The sequence below is a fragment of the Papio anubis genome, chromosome 5 (assembly GCF_008728515.1).
Source record: "Papio anubis isolate 15944 chromosome 5, Panubis1.0, whole genome shotgun sequence".
In the NCBI taxonomy this organism is placed as follows: Eukaryota; Metazoa; Chordata; class Mammalia; order Primates; family Cercopithecidae; genus Papio; species Papio anubis.
The window spans coordinates 171,555,611-171,574,453 of NC_044980.1; the positions used below are offsets into that span (position 1 = coordinate 171,555,611).

The window sequence follows — 18,843 nt, forward strand, 5'->3', positions numbered from 1 at the left end:
CAGTGACCGAGGATTGTGCCACTGCACTCCAGCCTAAGAAACTGAGCGAGACCCTATCTCGAAAAAATAAAATAATAAAAGAAATGATCACAGGCAGAAACCGTGTGTACACACGGAGTGTGGAAAAGCCCTCTTGTGGAAGTCAGTTATTTGTATACCTCAGAAAATTCGGGAAGGAGAGAAACCTTGTGAATGTACTAAATCTGATAGCATCTTCAGTGACAGAGGATGCCCCACTGTACACAGAATGGCTCATGCTGTGGAGATAACCTGCAAGGAGACCGAATGTGAGAAAGCCCACAGGAGGGGGAGAGGCCTCGCGGTGCATCCGAGTTCCTAGAGAGGCCGCAGGCTGAACATGGCAGAGCGTGAAAGTCTTCTGCGGGAAGCCAGGACTCTACGCCAGACCCTCACACTGGGGAGAAATCCTCAATGCAATCAGTGTGGAAGTGCCTTTGCTAATAACTGCTTCTAATTCTGAATCATAGAGTTCAGAGTGGAGAAAACCACACGAATGTAAAACAATGTCTAAAAGTTTCCAACTAGAAGTCAAAACTCATTGCACACCAAGGAATTCATAGTGGGAGAAACACTGAGGAAACAGCAAATGCAGGAAAGCTTTCCCTTGGAGATCTGAGCTCACTGACTCTCAGAGTTCACATAGGGGAAGAACCCTACACAGTCGTGAGTGTGGAACCGCCTTTGGCAAGAAAACATGCCCCGTTACCCAGGAGAGAGACGCTGCGGAATAAATACACCCTGGAAATCTTTCAGCAACAAATGAAGCGTCCTAGTTCACACTACGGAGAAGCCCTAGGAACACAACAGATGTGGAGAAGGAGAGTCAGCAGTGCAACAAAAATGTTTGTCAGAGGAGAAGCTTTTAAGTTAATTACCTAAAAACTGCAGAAACACCTAGTCCCAAGGTCAAAACCAGCTACGCACCAGAGAAGCTGTATGGGAAAGTCTGTATGTTGGATAAAGTGTGGTTCACCCTCAAAACTAGCTCCAGACATCACATACTAGAGAATGTATATTGATCCTAAACAGTGGTCAATTTAACAAATTTAAATTCTACTCCCAGGGACACAAAATTCCATAACTTAAACCAAGCTTTTTGTAAAAACTATCGATGAAAAACAAACGTGCGTGCATCTGCAGCCCAAGCCTCTTCCTCCCAGGCCTGGTGCTCAGCTTGCAAATGAGTCTTCCCAGTACATACGGGGAATGAACAGTTTCCATCCCCGTCCTGAGCCATCCATCTGGGATTCACCCTCACCACGGACATGGCTGTCTGTCACTGCTCCCAACCTGGAGCTCCTAAACACATCCCCGACCCGAACACAGCACAAATGCAACCCTGCTCCTCGTTCTCACATCACTCCTACTACACGCATGTATCACATCGCTCCTACTACACGCATGTATCACATCGCTCCTACTACACGCATGTATCACATCGCTCCTACTACACGCATGTATCACATCGCTCCTACTACACGCATGTATCACATCGCTCCTACTACACACAAGTATCTGAATTTCTGAAGGTTTGCGGGGTGGGTTTGGTCTTTTTTTTTTTTTTTTTTTGAAGACAGTCTCACTCTGTTGCCCAGGCTGGAGCACAGTGGTACAATCTCAGCTCACTGCAACCTCCACCTCCCAGGTTCAAGTGTTTCTCCTGCCTCAGCCTCCCAAGCAGCTGGGATTACAGGCACCCACCATCACGCCTGGCTAATTTTTGTATTTTTAGTAGAGACGGGGTTTCACCCTGTTGGCCAGGCTGGTCTTGAACTCCTGACCTCAGGTGATCCACCTGCCTTGGCCTCCCAAAGTGCTGGGATTACAGATGTGAGCCACCATGCTGGGCCAAGGTTTGGCGGTGATTTAAGGGAGTACACACAGGGGAGGAAAACAGCTATACTCTAAGTCTGACCTTGCCCAGTCCCAGGGGGATGGCAGGAAAGTCCATGGCATTGGAAATCTCATGGGGGTGTACCCCAATTCCTCAGCTCACGCCCTCGCCCCTGCAGGCCCTTCCCATGCGCACAGGGGTCTCACCCAGGGTCTCTCCCTCCGTGCCAGAGGAATCCTACCCAGGCCTGCGTGCCTCCGTCCAGATGCACAGCCCCAGGTCTCCTCTTGCTGAGACAGCTCCTCCTCCACTGCAACCCCACGTTTCATTCTGGGGTCTACACGTTCTTCCACACTGCCCAGTCCCCAGGTTATGGGGTTTGACCAAGGGGAGGAAATCCTCAATCCAGGCAAAGCCCGGGGCTTCATCATCATCTTTGGACTTCGGATGAGAGAATAAGTTTAGTTCCTCTCTAGAGCTAGAACCTTCTCGGTGGCTGTTTCCCACCATGGCTAGTGAGTCTGGTCTGTGGTGAGGAAGCATGAAGCTCACATGCTGGAATCAGGGCAGAGCTGGGTCCAATTCCTTCTCAAGGCCAGCCCCACCGATGCAGGGCGTGGTCTTCGCACACTCCCTGCCTCTGACTGTTCACCGTGGACCTGGGCTCTGTATAGCTTCCACCGTCAGGCAAGAGGAAGAAAGGAGAGGCAGCGAGCAGTCCCGTTCCCGCCTGCCCTGCTACTTGTGGTCCTCTGCATCCTCGCCCTGGGGTGGGGCTGCCACCGTGGAGGTGGCCTTGAGGCTCCGCTTTCGCTTCTGCACATTCTGCTCCGGGTGGAACAGGATGACGTAGGTTTTGGGGACGTAGAGCATGCCGAGGGACACCGACGCACTCAGGCTCAAGGACACGGTTAGTGTGGTTGTCTGAATGTAGATCTAGGCCATGGAAGAGGGGGCGAGATGGGACTCAGCCCTGCTCTCCCTGCCCCGCCCCACACAGTCCTCACTGCACAGACTGGAGCTGAGTCTGTTTCAGTTGGGGAACTGGGAGTGAGCACTTAGACCAGGACAACAGTATGAGCAGAGGCCCCGGCGCCCGAGGCGCTGGCAACCTCCGTGCAGCTCTGGTGTGGGCAGGAGGGAGGGGTGAGGAGAGGTTATTAACAGAGAGAGACACCTGGGGAAGTGGAAGCCAGAGCTTGTTTCAAATTCATACAAATGAATAAATGGGCAAAGAGTGAATTGAGAAGCAGATGGGCACATAAATGAATGACAGGTGCATAAAATGTTCTGCTGTGTATGTGAATAAATGATGCAGCAATGGGCTGACACATTAATGGGCTGGCAGTTATAAAGCATATGAAAGCCGGGTGCAGTGGCTCACACCTGTAATCCCAGCACTTTGGGAGGCCGAGGCAGATGGGTCACCTGAGGTCAGGAGTTTGAGACCAACCTGACCAATATGGTGAAACGCTGTCTCTATTAAAAATACAAAAATTGCCCAGGCGTGGTGGCGGGCGCCTGTAGTCCCAGCTACTCGGGAGGCTGAGGCAGGAGAATCACTTGGCCCAGGAGGCAGAGCTTGCAGTGAGCTGAGATCACACCACTGCACTCCAGTCTGGGTAACAGAGTGAGACTCTGTCTCAAAAAAAAAAAAAAAAAAGCATATGAAGAACTTGAATTAAAAAAAAAAAAAAAAAAACAAGCTAACTCGGTGACTGAGGCAACATCTCTCAAAGAAATGAAAATGATTAAAAAAAAAAAAAAAGAAGAAGAGTGGAAGTTAAGAAGAGGGCTTAGAAGCTTGGATAAGTGAATGAATGAACAAAGAAAGAAGGGAATGAGTGAATGAACAAGCAGCCGGATACGGGATAAACAAAAGCGCGAACAAGCATTTAAGCTCGCGAATGAATCAACCGGCAGGACAGGCAGGAAACAGGCAGTGCGACCTCCTGGGGACCTCATTACCTTTTCAGCTGACTGGGCAGTGCCAAAGAAGATAGGCACGAATGCCAGCCAGATGATGCAGGTGGTGTACATGGTGAAGCCGATGGGCTTGGCCTCGTTGAAGGTCTCGGGCACGCCTCGGGCCTTGATGGCGTACACTGTGCACGTGACCATGAGCAGGAGGCTGTAGCCCAGGCAGCCGATGAGAGACAGATCCGACATGTCACACTTGAGCACCCCTCTGGCCTGCTCCGGGTCCACCGTGCGCTGCTCCTCATAGTCAATCACGCTGTGTGGGGGCCGGGCCCCCAGCCATGCTATCACCCCCACCACCTGCAGGAGCCAACACTGCATCAGACACAGCACCTTCCATTGCAGCCCTGATGGAGGCCCCTGCAGGTCGGGATGCCCCTGAGGCTCTGCCTATGGAGTGGGGTGTCCCCCTCTTCGTGGTGCCTCTCAGGAGCACTCAGCGGAGAAGAGGGGACGGCAGCCCAGGAAGGGACAGCCCAAGAGGGGCCCATCCACCCAGCCAAAGGCCCGTGACCTGGCAGCCGTGGAGAAGGGCTGTGCTGGCCGTATATGTTGGCAACATCAGCGCAGTGTGCGTAAGAGGCAGCTTGGTGTCCTCTTCCTGCATTCTAGCCATTACCAATGCCATTTACTGCGCCCCTTCAAGGTAGACGGCTGAGGCCGGAAGCCCTGGAACTAAGGCCGGACTTGCACCGCCCCTCTAGCCTCCTCACATGTAGTGAGCTTCAAAATAAGGGCACGTCCCAGGCAAGAGAAGCAAAGGAGCACTCGGTGGGGAGGAGCAGGAATGGGAGCTGATGCTGAGGAGGACTGGAGTCTGTGCAGGCCCTCACAGGGAGGAGGTGGAGTTACCATTCCCTCACATGACAGGAAACACAACCTCGAGCCAAGGAAAGCTGGGAACAGGAACGAAGCCGTCTGCATAAAGGTGGGACCCTGGAAGGGCTGCCCCGCACGTTTGTGCAGGTTGTTCACTGCACAAGAGCGCCTGATTGGGGGCGGGGATCTGGAATCCAGCCTGCACGCCAGTGCCGTGCCGAGACCTGGAGCGGGGCCATGTGAGCCTGCCGGAAGGGATGCTTTGCAGTCATCTGCCAACCCAGAAGAAGCAGCTTTTTGTGCTTCTCCCAAAGGCAGCAGACTCCTGAACAAAGGACCTTCCAAAACAAGTTTGGAAGTTCCTACTAGAACAAGGCTCCAGGTAGGGGAAAAAAAAAAAAAAGTTGCTTATGAGAAACAAAAACGCAAGTCCAGGGACGCACAGCGGTAACAAGCAAAACGGCCCACAGATGCCGCAGCCCGTGGAGCTGAGAGTGAGCCAGCACGCCTCACTTAGAACGAACTCCTGCAAAATAACAGCAAATGAGCAAAGGACAGGAACAGGCTGAGCCCCGGAGAGGAAAGCCCATGCCCGGTGCACTCGTACTAAGTGCAGGCAAATTAAAACCACAATGAGATGTCACTTCACATCTCGTCATGATGTAGTCATGGCAAAAACACCCAGTGCAGTTGCAGGCTTGTGTTTTTTAAAACATCCCTTGTATCTGGAAAGTGGGGCGGGCGATGACTGAGGCTGGGGAGGAGAGCTGGGGGTCCCTAGTGGGGTCTAAGCATCTCCACCTGGGGGTGGGGGAGCACGGAGCACCTCAGGCCGGGACGTAGAGGGCACCTGCTCAGGATGTGCAGCACACGGAGACCCTGGGCCTGACCGGGGGACACTCAGGCCCTGTTATCTGGAAGAAGATGGGAGTACCTCCTAGTCACGGAGAACTGCATGACCTGAGGCATGTGGTGTGTGTGGAACCAACAGAGAAGGGGCTCACTGGGAGTGCACAGTGCTGTGTCCAAATGGGTGAGCAGGTGTTCGCACTGAGGCCGCCCTCCACCTGGCCCTGAAACCCAGCTGGCCCTGCAGTGTCACACCAGGTCACCCTCCCCAAGCCATCTGTCTCCCGTACCCTTTGCATAGAAAACATCCAGGGCGTCCCGGACTCCCAGAGTTGTCTCCAAGGCTGTACTAACTTTACCGTCTTAGGAAAATCCCCCAAAGGAGCTGCATTTTTTAATGCACACACCGCACGAAACACTGGCCACTGGGTGGGATTCGATCTCCACTCCACAGTAAAATGTTGGACCCTATGCCTCTTATCCACACTGCCCCAGTGAACAGGACAGCAGAGACTCCCTTGTGCAAACAGGAAAACCAGTCAGATAGCTCTTCATCCTATTTCCATATGTGAGCCAAATTGTGGAAGAGCATGTTTGCTTTATGAAAATAACTTCACTGTTGCACAGAAAGGTCTCTGGAGGCCCACACTCCCCACCTTACTGCCCTGTTCTCCTTCAGGGACCCAGCAGGGGAGCTGGCGGCCCTAACAGAGCTGCTGTCACAGGACAGGAGGAGTTCCATTTCCTGTGGCCTTAAAAAAAAAAAATGGCTGGTCGCGGTGGCTCACGCCTGTAATCCCAGCACTTTGGGAGGCTGAGGCGGGTGGGTCACGAGGTCAGGAGATCAAGACCATCCTGGCTAACACGGTGAAACCCCGTCTCTACTGAAAAATACAAAAAAATTAGCCGGGCGTGGTGGCAGGCACCTGTAGTCCCAGCTACTCGGGAGGATGAGGCAGGAGAATGGCGTGAACCCGGGGGGCGGAGCTTGTAGCGAGCAACTGCACTCCAGCCTGGGCGACAGAGTGAGACGCTGTCTCAAAAAAAAAAAAAAAAAAAAAAAGAAAGAAAGAAAAAAAGCCCCACAGGAACTAAAATAGAAAAGAGTGGCTCTAAAAACAGCATTTCTCTTTTTGTTTTGAGACAGGGTCTCACTCTGACACCCAAGCTGGACTGCAGTGGTGCAATCTCAGCTCACAGCAACCTTCAACTCTCCAGCTAAAGCGATCCTCCTATCTCAGCCTCCCAAGTAGTTAGGACTACAGGCATGCACCACCACGCCCGGCTAATTTTCATATTTTTTTGCAGAGACAGGATCATGCTATGTTGCCCAGGCTGGTCTCAAACTCCTGGACTCAGGTGATCCACCCACCTCGGCCTCCCAAATTGCGGGGATTACAGGCGTGTGCCACTGTGCCTGGCCTTTTCTGCTTTGTTAATTTGTGGACAGTCCCCCCCATGCCCTGGCCCTTGGGAGCCTACGGACCCACCTGCAGGGAGGTGAGGCTGAAGGTGATGGCCAGCTGTGAGGTGGGGCTGATGAAGGGAGGGGGTGTGACCGAGCGCTTGCCCTGCTCAAAGATGCGGTAGATACGGTTGGTCTTGGTGAGCAGGGCAGAGTAGCTGAGGGTCGTGCCTAGGCCCAGGAAAAGCCTGCGTGTGGCACAGACCACGGCCCCAGGCTCAGCCACCATGAGGAAGGTGATGGCGTAGATGAGGAAGATGCCGGTGAGGAGGACGTAGCTGAGCTCTCGGCCCGAGGCCCGGACAATGGGCGTGTTGTTGTGTCGCATGAAGGTGGCCACCACTGTGGTAGTGGCCATGATGCCCAGCACGGCCAGGAGGAGCGGCAGGGCTGCCCAGGGGGAGGACCAGCTCAGGCGCACCACAGGCGTGGGGCGGCAGCCGGTGTGGTTGGGCGTGGGCCTCATGTCCCCAGGACAGGCCTCGCACGTGAACTCGTCCACCTGGAAGCGGTACCCGTCACAGGCCTCGCAGTGCCAACAGCAGGGGACGCCCTTCACCATCTTCTTCCGCTCCCCTGGCCCACAGGGGAGGCTGCACAGAGACGAGGGCACCTCGTGGGGGTCGCCAGACCACTGCAGGGCCTCCACCTGGGACGCACAAAACACAGGCTGGGGGCCTCTGCCTCCGGGATCCTGGGCCCATGCCCACCCGGGGCTTGGTCTGCACACTCACATCCAGTCTGAGGGTCTCTGCCCACTGGCCCACCGCCTGGTACCCGCCACTGCTGGCACTGCCGTTGGCGGCCTGGTACTGGAAGATGTCGTACCGCCCCGGCGCATCTCCGTTTTCGTTGAACATCACGGGGGTTCCTGCGCTGCCTGGAGAGAGAGCCCGTCATGCTTGCTGGTCCTCCAGCCCAGCAGAGCTGTCTCCCGGGGAGGCCCCAGGGACCAGCAGGAGAAAGGAGGCGCTTAACAAGCATCACTGCTCATGAGGGACGTGCAAATCCAAGCCGCAGGGAAATCCCCCTTCACCCATTGGGATGGCTTCTGTCCAAGAACCAGAAAATCACACGTGTGTTGCGCGTGCGGAGAGGTCGGAACCCTTGTGCACAGCAGATGGGAAAAGGCTGCAGCCGCTGCAGAAAACAGTGTGGAGGCTCCTCAAAAAATTAAACACACGACCCAGCAATTCCACTCCTGGGTAGATGCCCAAAAGACTAGAAAGCAGGGCGGCAAAGAAATACTTGTACAGCCGTGTTCACAGCAGCATTATTCGCATAGCCACAAGACGAGAGCAACCCGAGGGTCCACTGACAGAGAATGGACGAGCATGATGGGGCCATTCCTACGATGGGATGCGATTCAGCCTTCAAGAGGAAGGCAGTTCTGGCCCATGCTATAAAATAGATGGACCTTGAGGACATGATGCTCAGTGAAACAAGCCAGTCACACATGGGCAAATACTGTCTGATTCCACCGCAGGAGGTACCGAGGACAGAAAATTCGTAGAGAGGAGCAGTGGAACGGTGGTTGCAGGTGCTGGCGGGAGGAGGGCATGGGGAAGTGTTTAATGTGTACAGAGTTATGGTTTCACAGATGAAGAGTTCTGGGGATAGATGGTGGTGATGGTTGCATAACATTGTGAATTTATTTTTATTTATTTATTTATTTTTTTGAGACAGTCTCATTCTGTTGCCCAGGCTGGAGTGCAGTGGCACAATCCCAGCTCACTGCAACCTCTGCCTCCTGGGTTCAAGCGATTCTCCTGTCTCAGCCTCCCTGAGTAGCGTGGATTACAGGCACTCGCCACCATGCCTAGCTAATTTTTGTATTTTTAATAGAGACGGGGTTTCACCATGTTGGCCAGGCTGGTCTCGAACTCCTGACCTCGAGTGATCCACCTGCCTCGGCCTCCCAAAGTGCTGGGATTACTGGAGTGAGCCACCGCACCCAGCCTGAATGTATTTAATATCACTGAACTCTACACTTAAACATGGTTAAGGTGATACATTTTATATTATGTGCATTTTATCACAATTAAAAATGAAAAAGGTTTCACGGTCCAGGCTAGGGGATGAGTTCACATATGGAGAGAGGTCTGAGTGACAGTATGAGATTGGAATGACTTGAACAATGAGCTCTATTTTTCTTACGAGCTTGCTCCACCCGCCTGCAGAGCTGCGCTGGGGTCATGTTAAGTTGACTTGATTAGCAGAGAGCATGGGGGAGAGAAGGTGGTGAGTGAGTGTTTAGTGAAGAGTGGAGTTTAGAACTGTGTAAAGGATAGTGATTGAACAGAAAGTTATCTCTCCACAAATCGTGGACACAGCTTGAGTCCACTGGGGTCTTCTCAAAAGACACAATTTTGAGCCCTGACCACACACCAAGCCTGGGGCCAAGGCACAGGTCAGACCCACGCTTGTGCCTAGTGCATGACTGAGTGGGTGGCATGTCCCTGCGTAAATGCCCCATGTGCGCCCCCAGGGTCCAGACACCCTCAAGCTCTGCGCAGTGGAGGGGAGTGTGTTGTGACCCACTGAGGGTTCCTGGCAGAAGGGATCAGAGAAGCTCCCCAGCATCTCAACGGTGCAAACCAGCGCAGGGAACATTGAAGCCTGGGGAGGGAGCAGGTGTTAAAACGTGGGGACCGGAACTTGTCTCACGTCTTTGGCACTCAGCCCCAGATGCCCCCATTAGACCACTCAGCCTCTCCCAGCCCTTCTACCCTGAGGTCATCCCAGGCCTCACAGACAAATCCAGCCCCCAAGCTGCCCTTCACTGCTGCAGGGGTGCAGGCACCCACTCACCATTGAAGCGGACAGCTCGAATATACTGCAGGAGCGTCCGCCCATCGGTGGGTTCCATCGCCGGGCACAGGCCTGTGTGCCCAGGGCAGAGCGCCTGGTGCATGCTGTGGAGGGCATGGGCAATGGCGTACACTGCATCAATCACGAACTGCACCTTGCCCTCCTGCTCGTAGGTGGAGTCCCGGCCGATGCGTTCCTCGCCTGTCCTAGGGATGCCCAGAGAAAGTGTGCCCGGCCGCCATGCACCCAACCTGGCCTCCCACCTTCCCCCTCCCCAGCCTCCCCACCCTGCGCAGCTCTCACCTGTGCATTTGCGGGTGGAATCATCTGACTGGGTACCTGAGCGGGTCAGTTTGCAGTTAAAATTCTCTTCCCAGAACTCGGCAAACCAGATGTTCCTGCGGTTGTTCTCCAGGGACCGAGTCATGAAGTACTGGTCAAATCCTACAGACACGGAAGGAGGGGAGGGAGGCTCCGACCTGAGCCAGCTGTGTTTCTCCTGTGTCTCTCTGCCACTTGCTCACTTTTCAGCTAGGAGTGGCCAGGTGACCAAGTTCTGACTGGTGGACTCAGAGCCAACTGGAGGTTCCAGGGCAGCCTTTACATGCTGATGCAAACGCAGAGCCTCACTATTTGAAAGACTTTTATCCCTGCTCCTTCTTTTGGTGGAATAAAAGCATGGACAGAGCCCAGGGCTTTGAGAGCATCATTCACTCACTGCCCCACACCTAAAGTCGCCACCTCTCAGACCCTGTGTCTTGTGAGGAGATGCCTTCATCGCTAAAACCACTGTCAGTCCAGGCTGCCACCTGCGCCCAAATGCATCGTAGCTGAAATGAAAGGTGTGCCGGTGTATATCCCCCCTAAGACTGGGAGGCCCCAGCAGCCAGGGCTCAGCCTTTCCAGGGTCTGTATTTCAAAAAATAGCCCTGAAGTATGTCACCAAGGCGTCCTCAGTCCGGCCTTGGGGAAAATGAGCAATCCTATTGTAAAGGGAACCATCTGTTCCTGCTGGATTCATCCAGATCCACAGGTGGGACTGGGGGTGCAAGGGCCTCATCACTTTGATCAACAGGATGGTATATCCCATATCCTTGGTTTCTCTCCCTCCCACCCTCACCCTCAGATTAGAGTGTCTTTGGCAGCACTAGAAACACAGGCACTAAATTAGAAAACAAAACTGGCCGGGCGTGGTGGCTCACGCCTATAATGCCAGCACTTTGGGAGGCCGAGGTGGGCAGATCATGAGGTCAGGAGATCGAGACCATCCTGGCTAACACGGTGAAACCCCGTCTCTACTAAAAATACAAAAAAACTAGCCAGGCGAGGCGGCGGGCGCCTGTAGTCCCAGCTACTAGGAGGCTGGGGCAGGAGAATGGCGTAAACTCAGGAGGTGGAGCTTGCAGTGAGCTGAGATCGGGTCACTGCACTCCAGCCCGGGTGACAGAGCGAGACTCCGTCTCATTAAAAAAACAAAAACAAACAAACAAACAAAAAACCAACAGTTTCTCCCCATCCGGTGAGTGGAGTGTCCTTTTCCTCGCACGCCATCCCAGTCGAGCACTGCTCGGAGGGACGCGTCCACAGATTATCAGAATCATAGGATCCGGGGAGCTGAGAAGGGATCTGGATTATGGCACCAATTACACAGATGCAGAAAATGATCGTCCCCAAGAGAGGGTGCTGGGGAGACGCTGGGGTGGGGGCCGCAGCCCCCCTGGACTCACCGTCGATGGAGGCCCTTTTGGGCAGGATGGTGATGGCCCCGACGGCCACGTCCTCCAGGCTCAAGATGGGCGAGGTCTTGGCCCCCCAGCTGTCGGAACCGACCCACAGGAAGTGGCCGGTCAGGTTGGCCTGGCGAGCAGCCTCCAGGACCCGCCTGGGAGGAGCACGGCTGGGGTGAGGGAGGGCCCGGGAGCCTCCTCCAGCTTGGCCCATATTCCTTCCCACTCTGTCCATCTCCCCTGCTCTGCAATCACTCACCAGATCCTTGTTGCTCAGGAAAAACGGGGCTTGGGGCATTTGGGGCACTTTCCCTGGGCTCTCCTCTGACCCTAGGCCTGCCCACCTGCTCTGCCCACTGTAACCCATTGTACAGGGGGCTCAGAGGGGCTCCTTGGGGAAAAATCCAGTTCGAAGCCACCCCCTCCCCACATGCCTCCACCAGCGTCACGCCCAGCCTCCCAGGCTGGAGATGAACTTGGGCTGGGGCCTGCAGCCTCTGTGTGGACCCCGGGCTCCTTCCCTGACAGCTCCTTTTCTGCACTGGGGTCTGCCCACAGGTCCCTCCCCACACTCCGGGAGCTGTAAACACAGACACATGTTCTGTGCGCTATTCAGTCTGGGCTTGTGGCATCTCCCCGGACCAGGCTGCTTTGCTGCTGGGGGCACCAGAATCCGAGGCGGCAGCAGGGAAGGTGGGGGGTGCAGGGAGCAGGGGAAAGGGAGGCTGGGAGGGTGTGTAAGGTGGTGATGTGCAAGAGGAGGGGTGGGACCCTCAGGGAGAGCCCCAGGAGCCCAGTGATTGTGCCACTGTCCCACCTGATGTCATCCTCATTGGCAAAGATGATGATGCCCCGGGCATTGGGTGTCTCCATGAGTCTCCTGATCACCTTGTTGAACTCTCCCGGCTTCGGTTCCCTGGGAATCTTGATAGACTGGGCAATACAGACCCCCCCTGGGTGTTGGGGGTGCCAAAGTCAGCTTCTGTCCCACCCACCCACACACCCACCTGGCCCCTGCTACATAGGACTGTGTAGCCTGACTGAAGGATCTGCAGGGGTGAGATCTGGCCTGCACCCTCCGCCAAGCCTGAGGCAGCGCTGAGTCGTCCAAAAGAAAGAGGCCTGCCCACATGGAGCACCAGCCAGGCAACCTCGACCCACCATGGACCCGGGCCCCCCATCTTTCTGCTTCTGCCCCACCCGAGGGCCCCGGGCCCACACTATGGAGACTCCTTGGTGCCTCGGAGCCCCCAGCTCACCAGCCTCTCGGGAAATCTGAACGAAGGCCTCAACCCCGCTCTCGCCATAGTTGCCCTCAGAGGCCAGCGTGGACACATAGTTCCATCCCAGTGCCCTCACGATGTCCACCATGGCCTGGGCCTGGTAGGAGTCGGGCGGCACCACCCGGGAGAAGAAGTCATAGCGCGTGGAGTCGCTGAGCTCCGGGGCTGTGGAGGCGTAGCTGATCTGCGGTATCTGGAGGGCGGGAAGGACAGCCGGGCTGTGGACGGAGGTCAGTAACTCGAGAGAGGGAGGGCAAGGGGGGCTCAGGAATGGGACAGCCGGGCTGGGGACGGAGGTCAGTAACTCGAGAGAGGGAGGGCAAGGGGGGCTCAGGAACAGGACAGCCGGGCTGGGGACGGAGGTCAGTAACTCTAGAGAGGGAGGGCAAGGGGGGCTCAGGAACGGACGGGGCACAGAAGGTGGGGCTGGGACCTGGGACACAGATGGGGCACAGAAGGCTTGGGGGTCGGGCTGAGCAGCACCAAAAGGCTAGCTGTGGGTGAGGCTCCATGCCAGGAGTGGCCTGAGAACTCTGTGAATGTTGTGCATGTGGGAGGTATGCAGGACTAGGGGAGAGGGCAGGACCGCCATGTATACTGGCACAAGCTGTGTCCTGAACAAGACCCCCCCAGCAGAGGGCCTGCAGCCCATCCAGATGCATCTGTCTGTCCCAGTCGGCCCCAGGGGAAAGCACCGTTTCTTGATTCACACCAAGGGATGGTCTGCAGGGGCGGACAGCCCTAGCAGGGATTAGGGAAGACAGGGAAGCACCAGGGGGTGTTTGATTTAAAGCAGTGTCTGGCCTAGAATGGCGTTTGTTGGAAACTGGGTTTCTCTGCATGCATTACAGTGATTAACATCAGAGATCAGAGGCTGAACTGACCGGGGAGTGTGGAGGCGGAGGCACAGGGCTGAGAAGGCCGCCAAGAGGGGGCTCCAGGGCTCCAGGGTAAAGAGGGGCTACAGCAGGAGCTGGTGTGAAGGCCAGAGAGGAGAATTTCTGGAAGCAAGGAGGGGGACTGCTCCAGGGTTGTTTGAAGCAGGATAGAAAGTATAGAGACAGCAGGAAAAGGAACCCGGGAGTGGCAGGGAGAGAGAAAGAGGGAAGGTGCGGGTGGAGAGAAACAAGAAGGAGAAAGAGAGAGAAAGAGAGAGAGAGAGAGAGAACTGAGGAGTACAGGAGACGAGAAAGGCCCAGTGGCCACAGCTCTGTGAATAATGCTGTGGTCCTCAAGCCCTCCCGGACACTTGAGTTTGGGAACAACCTTCCCATGCCCCCTGGACCTCCTGAGGGAAGTTAATTTAAAATGCCTGCCAGCTCGGTGATGTGGCTGGGAAATGAACGTATTTCCTTTAGACCAGGAATTGCAGCATCTTGCCTGTGACTGTGTGTTGCACAGTTTTTATTAATGTTTGCATTTCTAGCCGAGCAGCACAACCTCAGTCTGGGCTGAGCTAGCAGCAGTGGGCCCTGGGTTCACAGAGTCCTGCCCGCCTGAATACCCAGCTGGGCCCCTGAAGGCCTTGGGGTCTGGGATCTCTGCATTCGACCTAGAGGACAGAGACAGAAACTAGAGCTCTAGGCAGGGCCGGGAACACACACAGGCGGGTGAAAAACCCCGGGGCGGCCACACAGCCTGTCTGGTGCCAGCGGAGGTGTCACATCAACACTGCCAATCCGAGGAAAGGGGGATGGGCGCTTCCATGTGCGCAGACGATGCGGAGCGGGGCGGCCCCGCACGCCTGGAGCAAACACAGACGCTGCTCCGGGGAGAGAGAAGCTCTGGGGAAAGAGAAGTTCCTCCCCTGGGCAGATGGAAGCTAGGCCTTCCTCCTTCACAGAGAACCGGAGGCACACAGGCCCCTCCCGCCACAGAACCCCAGAAAAACTGTCCCACAAAACCCCCAAACCTGTATGCCAAAGCCCCCTAATCCCGACTCTGCTGGCCCCTAGGACTGCAAGGAACACGCTGCCCTCACAGGACAGTTCCCTACCTTTGAGGACAGTGCGAGGCCAGCCCGGGCACCTACACAGGGCAGGGTGCAGGAGACCAGCGCTCAGAAGGGAACGCCCCACCCTGCTCTCGGACGCCCCTTGAGGGAGGGTTCGAGGCAGACGTTTTGAAAATAAACTTAAATGATGAAAAAAGAGAAGGTCCAGACCTTTCGGGCCTATCCACCCCCAATAGCAGCCCCGGGACACGTCCCAGTTGTTGCTCTGGAAGAAAGGCCCGGGCTCCAAATAAAGCTCCGCAGGCCGAGGGGGCAGGAGCACCTTGTGTGGGTGGAGGGGGTGTGCCCAGAACAAGGGCAGGCTGGCAAATGGGGACTGAAGTCAGGCCGCCCTCCGCAGCCAACCGGCCAGAGGCGTAGGTGGCACCTGCCCGGGAAGGGGCGCCCTTGCGGGGCCGGGTAGACAAGGGCGGCTGGAGTGGTCGGGTGGATCCGACTGATCGCAACTGACAGGACTTCTTTGACGCTGTGTGAACTCTAGTGATTAAAACGGAGACTCTTCCAGAAGAAGTAAAGGAGTGAGACTTGGGCCACCCCAGGGCGAGGACGGGAGAGACGCTGGACACCCAGCCCGGCCCCGCGGCCCTCACCGCAAACAGGCGCAGCACGTTGGCGACCATGATGGAGACGGAGCTGGCCGAGGCGCCCACGACGGCCACGACGCGCTCGGGGGGCGCGGTGCGCAGCGGAGGGACGCCTCCCGGGCAGCGCAAGCCCACCTCGTCGCCGTCGCCGCGGCCGCGGATCAGCGCCTGCACGAAGCTCAGCGCCTGCTCCAGCGCGTAGGTGTCCCGCGAGCAGGTGTCCAGCAGCCGCGCGCCCAGGCGCACGCCGGGCAGCAGCTCCGGGTCGGCGTTCACGCGGTCCAGCGCGTACAGCATGGCCTCCAGCCGGTGCACGCCCTGCTCCTTCTTCAGCGGCCCGCACGCCCGGCCCGCCGCGCCCCGCGCGTGCACCGGGAACAGGCCGCCCAGCGTCAGGCCGCCCGCCAGCCGCACAGAGCCCGCGGCGCGCGCCAGGCCCGCCTGCGCCAACCACGCCAGCGGCAGCAGCGCCACGAGCAGCGGCTCCCGGGCTCTCCCGGGCCGCGCCATCGCCTGGTCTAGCGGGCTGCGGGGAGACAGAGGGGCGGGAACGCTCTGAGGGCTGGGGAGGGAGAGCGCGGGCCCGGGGCGCGGGGAGGGACACGGGGTCCTGGGGAGAAGGCGCTCGGGGCGCGCCTTCCACTTTGGCTCTGGGGAGTTAGCTCAGCCGGCCTGCCCAGGCCTCCGGCTCTCTCTTAAAGGCGCTGAACCGTATCGCCCGGGGTCCCGCCCGACCACTGCCTCCACCCCTCCAGCCCTGCCACTTCCCGACAGCCTGGTCCTTCTTCCTCCGGGTCCATTCCCAGCGCACACCCGGGCTCCCTCCCCAGCCAGTCACCTGCGCCAGCCGCTGTGGGTTCAGGACAAGTCTGTGACAGATGCCGCCCAGGCCCCGAGCGAGAGAGGATTTAAGGATTCTAGGGAGGGATGAGGGGCCGCTCCGAGGGTGGAGACCCCTCCTGAGTGTGGGGGGTGGCGGTGCTGGCTCTCCCCGCGTCTCCTTCCCCTCCCTCTCCTAATCTCTGGGTCTGTTTCCTGTTTTCCTGTCTTTGGTTTGCGTCTGACTCGGACTCTGGCTGTCTCTCTGGGGCTGTGTCTGATGCATAGTCTCTGTCCATCTCTCTCTCTCAGTCTTCTGCTTCTAGGTCTCTGTTCCTCAGTTTCTCCCTGGCTTTCTGCTTCTGTCCTCTTCTTGGAAATCTTGTCTGTCTCCGTGCCTACCTGTCTCTCCCTGCCGTTATCTCTCTCTGTCCCTGACCCCTTTTCTGTTTCTCTCTCTCTGTCCTGGCCACCAGTGCTCTTGACTGCAGTTGCCTAAGGTATTTCAGCTTTCTCCTTGCAAAACCCTGCAGGGGGCAGGGGCTACCTGAGCTGGGAGGGCCTGAGCAAGAGGAGGAAGAGCAAGGGGCAAGAAGGGACCAGGAGGGAGAAGCCTTTAGTGTTAGCGAACTTACAACACCCTCCAGTTGAGAAACAGCCCTCAAGGAGTGAGTTGACTTGCCCAAGGGCAGGCAACTGGCATCAGGATTCACACCCAGAATGGCATGAAACAACCAGGCCACACGGCCTTGGATAGAAGGCGGGGAGAGCCCGGCTCTCCTTGCAGCTCCCACTCCCCCTATTGCACGCGCGGATGGAACCCCACGGGGTTGTTCTGGCTGCATATAAGTCTGCTTGGGCTCTGGGTCTGGGGCAGCTACTGGAGCTGTGGTGCACACTGTGCCAATACTCTCTGTACCTAACTCCCCACCTCATCGTGGAGGCCAAGGTGAGGGGGCTTGGCCAAAAGACGCTTTTATCACCACCCCCATCTGAGGCCCGGGATTTGGCTCTCTGATGCCAAGAGAGCAAAGGGCATCCTGGAGACAGGTGGTGAGCTCCTAGCCACAGGGATTAGCAGGGTCCTCGTACGAGGGCCTGAGCCGGCTTGGGTTCCATTAGACAGGCTGGATTAGGGTGGCTGGGGGGATTTGGACAAGGCTGGCAGAGGGAGCAAGCAAGAAACGTGCCACCTTTTTCTCTTCCCCCACCTCTCCCAAGCCCAGATAGTTTCTACGGCCAGAACCACGTCTCCTGGTGGAAGCCCAGAGTCAACAGGCTGGGTCTAGCGCTGCTCCTATCCATTTAACAGTGGGAAGGGTGGGGAGCTTAGCTGGTGCCAGGCCCTGAGCCTGACATTGCAAAGGACTGCGTAAACTGGGTTTGGGAGGTGGATGGGCCCTTCCCTGTTCAGGATGAGCCTGACGGCTCCCAGCACTCAGCAGCCTCCTGCTTGGCGTGACCAAGGCAGCCACTGCTGCTGCCTGGAGGACAGACCATCAGGAAGCGGGGGCAGCAGCTGGGGGACTGGCAGGGGGTCCTCACCTGTAGGAGGGAGGCGCACACACCTGTGAGCAGGGGGCTGGAGGAGAAGGGGAGGGGGGTGGCAGGATTTTAGGCTGATGGAGATTGGGCTCTTGGAGGCGTGGAGAATGGCATTGCTGCTGGGGCATTCCCTGAGAATATGAGAACCAGAGACAAAGCTGAGCAGGTCAAGGAGGGCAGAAGCCAAGAGTTCGGGTTTGGACGCAGGAAAGCAGAGGCTTCATGATTCATGAGCCTGGAGTTGAGGGAAGAGGCCAGGGTGGGAGAGAAAGCTGAGGTGGGATCACCATGGTGGTGTTTAAAGAGGTGGAACACAGGAGCTCACTGGGGCTGAGAGTGTGGACAGACAGTGAGGATGGAGCCCCAAGAACCCCAACATGAGAGTCTGAGCAGATGTAAGGAGACTGGGAGGGGGTGGCCGAGGAGTTAGAGGAGAAGAAGGAGAGTAGGCAGCAGAGGGGCCCAAAACAAGGATGGAGGAAGGAGGGAACATTCACCATAACTTATTCAGCCCCGTGCAGGGGCAGAAGGCCAAAGTGCACCTCGCACAGATGAGAAGAGAGGCAAAGAGGCGGGGCAGCCCCATGGCCATACCGCTCAGACGCCTGTGGCCTAGAAAACCCGTGCAGCCTTCACACCGTGTCTGTGATTCAGCAGCAGGTGCTGCCGTTGACAAGCACACAGGAAACTAAAATCCCAGCTGCTGCCTTCAGCTTGTGTCCACACTTTTAACCCCGGAGCCGGGCCATTCAGTAGAGCCTCCAGACTAGCCCCCACATCTAACAACCAGACCATTCTAACTGCAAAATTAATTTAAAGCTCTACGTTCCTGGGGTTCGTTTAATGGTTGGACTCAAAGCTTCCGATGCCAGGATTGGGATGTTAGACATATTCCACCCTCTCTTTTGTTGGGAACATGTTTTGTGGGTGAACCGGTACATCTAGCATGGACTCTGGTACAGGGATGTTGAAAAGCTTGGGGTCTGTACCTGGGAAGGCCACCTGATCCCTTCCGGAATGTCCTGTGTGGAGCAACGTGGGGTGTGTGTGGGAGGTAAGCCTCCCAATGCACTCAGCCCTGCCAGCCTGCGC

General features: G+C 56.7%; 1 protein-coding gene across 1 annotated transcript; it reads right to left on the bottom strand.

Moving 5' to 3' along the window:
• Positions 1-2,489: 2,489 nt before the first annotated feature.
• On the bottom strand, positions 2,490-15,897 carry GRM6 (glutamate metabotropic receptor 6). The gene is made up of 10 exons (XM_021940055.2): positions 15,394-15,897; positions 12,766-12,982; positions 12,324-12,459; positions 11,507-11,661; positions 10,083-10,223; positions 9,780-9,980; positions 7,703-7,848; positions 6,994-7,617; positions 3,824-4,135; positions 2,490-2,791 (listed from the first exon to the last, which is right to left on the bottom strand). The coding sequence occupies exons 1-10, from the start codon at positions 15,895-15,897 to the stop codon at positions 2,594-2,596; spliced, it is 2,634 nt and encodes an 877-aa protein (XP_021795747.2). The 3' UTR covers positions 2,490-2,593.
• Between the last annotated feature and the right edge of the window lie 2,946 nt (positions 15,898-18,843).

Coding starts and splice junctions, on each gene's coding strand:
- GRM6 (XM_021940055.2), bottom strand. CDS start 15,897: ATGGCGCGGCCCGGGAGAGCCCGGGAGCCGCTGCTCGTGGCGCTGCTG. Junction 12,983..15,393: donor ACGTGCTGCGCCTGTTTGCG/GTGAGGGCCGCG, acceptor CCCGCCCTCCAG/ATACCGCAGATCAGCTACGC. Junction 2,792..3,823: donor CTGCCCAGTCAGCTGAAAAG/GTAATGAGGTCC, acceptor TCCATGGCCTAG/ATCTACATTCAGACAACCAC.